The 7,245-nt window shown below is 39.5% G+C and overlaps 1 protein-coding gene across 4 annotated transcripts in view; it reads right to left on the bottom strand.

Annotated features, from left to right (window-relative positions):
• Positions 1–210: 210 nt before the first annotated feature.
• The window catches only part of cntn5 (contactin 5), a 119,002-nt gene continuing 111,967 nt past the window's right edge, over positions 211–7,245 (bottom strand). For all 4 annotated transcript variants that reach the window (XM_040037625.1, XM_040037626.1, XM_040037627.1 and 1 more), the window contains one exon: positions 211–7,074. In XM_040037625.1, the coding sequence (XP_039893559.1) occupies positions 6,971–7,074 (104 nt within the window). In that variant the 3' untranslated portion in view covers positions 211–6,970. The remainder of the gene's footprint in view (positions 7,075–7,245) is intronic.

Raw genomic sequence — 7,245 nt, 5'->3', positions numbered from 1 at the left:
GGCTGTGGATGTTCAGTCTGAGTGAACCATGTTCTGAACCTTCGTTGCTGAGGATGATGCACTGAGCTGTGACTGTAATTTTTCTGCCTGGCAATAACTAGATGGTGGACACACCCACCAGAAGTAAATTGAGCTGTTAAGCTGAAGAGGAAGTCTTTTTTTTTTTTTTTTTTTTTTTTAAAATCGGTTGGCTTGTGGGATTTCAGAGTCAGGTAGTGGGTACCTGCAGGCCAAGTGTGGCAGAGTGGTTAGCACTCTTGCAAACAGGAAAAAACAAAACCTGAAAACGTTGTTGTGGGAGCAGTTCATTGAGGCCATGGAGCAAAACTTTTGGTTAGCCTAGTAGTGACTCTGAAACTGTCAGGTGATTCAGAAGGGTGAAGCTATGCTGTACTCGCACTATATTCATTTGGGATGATGTGCTGTTGTCTGCAATTAAAAGGAAAGTTAGGAATTAGAAAGAATATTTTGAGGTTCTCCTCAAATCCACTTACACTTTCAGGAAGCAGACTCTGGGGATGTGGGAAGAGTCCCTGAGGTAGTTAAAGAACTCCATGGTGGCAGAGCCCACGGGATGGATGATGTGCCCTCTTTTTGTGACACACCTCTATAACATTGCATGGAAATTTGGACCACGGTATTGGTTCTCACCTTAAGAATGGGGACTGGTGGATGTGTTCCAACTTCTAGCAGTTCACACTCCTCAGCCTCCATGTGAAGGTCTATGCCAGGGAACAGACGAGGAGGAGTCCACCTGGAGAGTCCAAGCTTGAATGCAGGAGGCATTTGACCTGTGTCCTGAGGAGTTGCTTTCAGAGTATGGGCTATTGTTATGGGCTATGCAGTCCCCATATAACATCGAGATGCTAGTTCACATTTCCAACAACAAGTCAGGCTGGTTCCTGGTGGGTGTTGAACTCTGCCACAACTCTGACTGATTTTTTTTTATGGACAGAATTTCTAGGTGCAGTCAAGGGGTAGTGGGTTTTCATTTTTCAAATATCCAGATGAAATTAACAGTCACTCAAGTAAGAAGTGCAACATGAAATTATTTGAAATCCTTCCTCAAGTGGTTCCATAACTGAATAGATGAGCAATTTGCACACTGAAGATTTGAACATTGTGAAACTTTTGAAAATCAATATTTCAGTCAAGCCAGATGAAGAAAGAAGCTGCCAGACACGGATTCGACTTTATTCTATCAGTCATGGAAATTCACACGTGTTTCAGTGCAGCAGCAGAATGAGCAAATATGGAGCTTTGAGATAATCCAGCCAATTTAAACTTACAGAGGAATACCAAAAAGAAGCAGAATAGTGTGACCTCTTTACTGTTTTGTGACTTAGTTTCACTTTAAAGGAACCCTCAGATTCCTTCAACTGATCCAGGTTTTACTGTGGCCTGCCGCCCAGGGAATCTTTAAATCAGGCAATATGTCAGCTCTACGAAAGGTTCGCTGCACCTGGCTTTACTATAAAGTAGGCAATGATGCAGTAAAAGGCCAAGCGATGAACTGGATGCTCTCTTGCACAGCCAGACTTCAGACCAAGGATAAACCCTACATTTACCTTTGTCTCCTTCTGTCATGGAAAATAGAGAATGGGGGCTGCAGCAAGGTCTTAGTGGCAGGACAGGACAGTTCAATCAGGAAAGAAGCCAGTGCATTAAAGACACCGATAGGACTTTGATTCATCTGATTCTAAAAGCAATGAATAAAACATTAGGTATTATCTTTGAATCTACTTACTATGAAGATTGTAAAAAAGTAGCACATTATACCCATAACCTAGACAAAAAACCAGAAGGTTATACTAATGAAATTACATACAATTTACAAGGAAACAATACATTTCAGATCATTTTTGGTAGAACTTTCAACATGCACAATAAATGTCACCTGTGTAGTTTTAATGAATGGCCCATTGATGGCCAATGAAAAAAAAATACTACTACTAATAGTTACCTCTTTGAAAAGGAAGTGATGACTGCTCTTTTTCTGTTCTGCAATTTAGAAACAATTAGATATTATCGTGTGGATTCACTCTACATTCCCTATAGCCTTAAAATGTTTAATTTTTGAGAGTCTTTCTGAAACTACTTTTCATTTCTATTTAAGCAACGAGAAATAAAATAACTGGGGTTTAAACTAAGAACGTATAAAATGATTGCTGGGCAGTCAAGTACTTTCATGCATGCCTACTGGATTGACTTGAACATAGCTCTATGGGGCATATAATATATGCTTTTAATGATTTCAGATCATGCTAAATCCACAAGTAAGTAAGAATATTGTGAGATGCCTCTAGATTAAATAGCTGAATTCCTATCAGTCCTAACCTCTGCCCGATGTTACTTTTTAATGTGAAATTTTAATGACAGTGTGCCATACAGAGTTACAGACAACTTTAGATATGAGCAAATTGAAAACAGAACCACAATCTTATTAAGATACTTTAAGGTCAACAAAACTGTGTAGCTGAATATATTTATTCAGGGTGCTTGAACCAAGCTTCAAACTGGTCCTGAAAAACTTGCACAAAACTCCTCATGAACACTATTACCCTTAGACCATTGCAACAATGTATGTGTCATACATTACTCTTATAGATAATTCATTGTGTTTGTTATTGCTTCCCTTAGAAACAGATATTATGAAATTGGTGACCCCCTGACCTTCATGGATGTGTCACCTTTGGGTCAAATTTAGTCTACTTTTATATATTCAGCTATCTGCACAGTGCAATTGTGAAAGTAACTGCTAACTGGGTAGATTATAAGGTCTTGGCAGAGGTCTAAACTAAGCTGACTGCTTTCTTGCTTGACCTTTAAATCTTCCTATACAGCCTGCTCCTTCCTTATCCCCAGATTTACACATCCATCCCATTATATTTCCTCACACAATGGGTCTTGAGAAAAGTAGCTCGGATCTCCAAAACTGAATCACCACTGTCTCCAATCTGCAGGGATTTGGCTGAATTCCAAGATCTGTATAAACAAATCACCATATGTGACTCTTATTCCCTGAAAGGAAATACACCTGCAGGCAAAAATCTAGGAAATGTTGATTTTTTTCTCTGTTGAGCAGCATGAGACATCATATTTGGAAACTATTTGCAGGCAGACATCATGTGATTTAGCAAGCGCCAGACATTTTCCCATATCTCATTACTATATTTCAGTGGTAAATGTTTAGAGTAGAAACAGAGGAAAAACACAAAGTGTGAAGAACAAGAAGAAAGTTTAATCAACCAGATTTGTCTTCTCGCTTCTTAGATTTACTCTTAAATGTGTCTCCCTAATGAGGCCTCACTGCGGGGCCCTTTTGCTTTAATTTCTTATGAGTGAGGATTCACAGTATATCAGATTAACTGGCGTATTTCAAGAAGTTCCCCTTTAATAGTACACCATCTGCCAGCACACAGGCAGGGTTTAGTTCTGAAGAGGGTATACTTTATACACTACACTTGTTTTTGAATTCTGAATTGAACAACACTTGTTCAAATATCTTAACAACATTACTTAACCTGGAGACTTAACCGGCAAACCAAGTGACATTAATTTACAGCTAATAGGAAGGATAACAATCTGAAAATAAATTATGATGCAAGAAAAAAATAGGAAAACAATTTTATGTCATGTAAAGGTCAAAAATATTGCACATACTGTGCATTTTGGTTTCCTCAGAATAAATGGTCAAGAAGATGATTTTAGAGGACAAAAGACATCGTGTTTGATGATTAGTGGACTGATGCAATACGATGCTTTCTGTTGACTCTCACTACAAAGCGCTTCCTTTAATCCTTCTGTTCACATTCTTCCCTAATTCTCATTCTCTGCCATTCCTGTCACTGCCGGGGGGGCCAATAGGCTGAAAATCCAAACATCACAGAAACCTCGAATAACAAATTCAAATTAGCTTGCAGAATCAGAAGTCCCAAGAGTAATATTTTTACATTTAAATACCAAAACATACAGCGTGACCTGTAAAGCAGACTCAACAGCTAATAAATGATTTATATATACAATTTTATATTACATCAGATTTATATCACATATAAGCCTTTAAAAACATACTACTATAAAATTAACCAAATATTTCCTTCAATTTAGTAGCATCTGCTAATTGTCCTAAAAGAAGATTCAGAAAACAAACATATTCCCATGATAAATCTGTCCAAAACTGTATGATTTAAGACCTTTTTTTAAGTGAAAAAACATGGAAGTGCATGTGAAAATCTCTTACTGTATGATATTACAGTTTACCTCTCACTGTAGCGGCTGCATCTGTTGGAGGACCCTTCTTCGCAGTTCTTCTCTGGCAATTTCAGGACGAGTGTTAAACTGTGACCTGCCTCAAAAGCAAAGTCACAGGGATCGCTCAGTTCTAAATCACAAAGCGATTCCCTGAACAACAACGCTGCAAAGACAATTTAATACTTGACTCTAAGTTTTATAAAGTGGAAGGACAGCAGGGAATGCATGAAGCGGCAGTATGAAGATATTGGCTGGTTGTTTTTTGAAAGGCTGTTTTTGACACAGCAGAGTCACCCTCCTTGTGTGCATGATGCAAGTGTCAGAGAAAGCTAACTCAGAATGACAAGGGGACAACCTTTACACGTGGCATGCTAGCTTCAAATCATCCAATCTGTTTTGAAATTTAAATTCCAAAAATATTGTTTTCGGAGCAAGGTTGCTCCGCTTTCGGTTTGACATTTTAGTCGGTGTGCGGCTAACCCAATCAAAACCAGTGTAGTGTGACTCCTTTAGTCACACTACAGACAGGTAGGTCAGGTTATAGACACGTTAGAAAAATGTACCTAAGGTAATATTTTTATGTCTATTTCTATGGCCAAGTCATTAAAAATATTCAAATACTACAGTAATAGCAGCCTATTTTTAACATACAAAATGTAACTACAAGTAGTGTCATCAAAAACAGCAAAAATATTGTTTTTTTAATCTCAAGCAATATGCATTAGACCCAATACCATTGAATATACTGTAGATTACTAAAAAGCACAGTATATCCTGCACACATCCACATGCATGCACACACACACACACTGACATTAACCTAGGGGGAGTTCATGTTTTAATTGCTGACACTATAGCTTCTGGCTCTCTGAACCAAATGGGTCCCCTTGCTGGATACATAATCCATTATCATAAATCAGATGCGCCAACACAGTCAGGTGCTGCATGAATAATTAAAGGTTGGTACATTAGCACTTGTGTGGAGGCATGTGTTTGAGCCGACATCATTGAACAGGCTAAAAGCACCACAAAACCCCTCCATTGACATTAAACAGCTTAATGCTTAGCACTACAGACAGAAATGATGTACAAGTTAGAAAGAGGAGACCACTCTCACCATCCTCCCCTTTTGAACGTAACCAAAACAGAGAAGTCCGAAAGAAGAGTATCTATGGGATAGACACTGCTCGGAGCAGTGTTCGTCCTCTGTTCTGCTGTGTGGTCGTATCTCTTGTGGTTGAGCCAGCACCCTTGTCTGAACCTGCGCGGGTGAGCCAGGTTACTCTGACTCTGTAATAGAGTCCACAGAGCTAGAGGCAGAGGAAGCAAAAGGTCGGTTCAGGCAAGAAGGCTTTAGGACTATAGATCTCCATACTAACATTAATTACACTTGAGGCAAATTCATTTGGATTTCTGCCCTGTAAGATAAGCTTTTACTGCAGACAAGGCAAGAGAGAAGCCCAGGAGGAAGGAGAGATACTCTTGATACTGTCCTATTTGGCTCTGCAGAGTGTCTTTTATCACACAAAGTTTTGCGGCCTCTAATGCCACGCATGTGAAATTTAATCTACCCATATCTTACATGACACATGGCCAAGACTCCTTAAAATGCAAACCTGTGTGATAGCTCAGCAAGATTCTATATGATTTGAGTTTTAGTTTAAATACGTGAATGAATGGCCTGTTGTCCTGATGGAAGCAGTCATCAGAAGATGAGCACCTGATGTTGTAGTCCGTCTGCTTCAATGTTTGACCCTTTTGTGTCATTTTTGTGTTCAGAGATGGTTTTCTGGATACCTTGGGTGTAGCTACTGGATATTTGAGTTATTTCATGGACACACACGCACACACACCTATACGAACAGACATTCTTTTCTGAAAGTCAGAAATTCCAAAAACAATCATTTAAAAAATATACATCACATTTATTTGTACTGACACCAGGAGTCCGTACAGAGCTATCTTTGTCTATTAATGTGTTTGGGCACAGCATGTACCCAAACCACTGTTTCCTACTTCCATACATCCAACAGTTAACAAACTGTATCACCAAGCATTGCTTAATTGCTACCAAAAAACAGAGTTTGACATAGCTGACACACACCACTGTTTTTCTCTAAAGGTAACACAATGTACAAAAAGCAAGTCTGGAAATAGTAAGATTCTTGGTTCCATAAAAAAAACTTTTTTCTCCTCAATGTGTGAATAAGAAAACAATGCACTTATCTCTACTGAGCCTCTGCTGCATTGCTTGTTAGGCAGCCAAGGGGTAAATTGATGCAGATAAGTAATGAAAAGAAACAGGTCGGCTGATCCCTGTATTACTACCACAGCAGCTTTCAAGGAATTGTTCATGCTCTGTAGAGCCCCGGAGCTGTAGGAGCCGTCTGGAAGTAGTTAGATGCCAGTCATTGAGAGGAACACATAATGTTAAATTAAGTGATTAAACAAATCCTTCCACATAATGTATACTACAGTACAACACTATTGTGATGTTGGAAAGAATGGCGCAACTCAAATGTCCGGGGCCTCAAAGAAAACTGAATTGAAAAGGAGGTACTCTGAAGAGCTGCATGTGAACTGGCAGAATCAAACCCCTTCAGCACACCTCAGGCCCTTTGAGATGGGTAAGGCCGAAGCAAGCAGGCAGTCAGAGAGAAAAAGGGAGCAGAAGACTGGTGGCTCCCTTCATGAAAGTGAGGACACCACCGTGGCCTCACCAGGAAACTGAAGGCACCAGAAGAACCAGGAGGATTGCAGTCCATGTTAGGCTCTGTGGCAGGCAGTGCACTGAGCACTGGTTGCTTTTTGCTCGGACACCTAAGGAAAGCAAGTGGATGAGAGGAGAGTCAATACAAAGATGAATTCTTTTTAATGCTAAATTATGTATTCAATATAGTGGTCTATATATCGGGAGTGTGTAGCTGCATGGAAATAATCTTTTTCCTGAAGGGTGGAAAATGACTGGTGGAATATAGAGACAAAGAGGAA

Source organism: Simochromis diagramma, unplaced genomic scaffold (assembly GCF_900408965.1).
Source record: "Simochromis diagramma unplaced genomic scaffold, fSimDia1.1 OVJJ01000463.1, whole genome shotgun sequence".
Taxonomy (NCBI): domain Eukaryota; kingdom Metazoa; phylum Chordata; class Actinopteri; order Cichliformes; family Cichlidae; genus Simochromis; species Simochromis diagramma.
The sequence above is the reverse complement of the archived record's forward strand: the minus strand, read 5'-3'. Positions and strand labels throughout refer to the sequence as shown.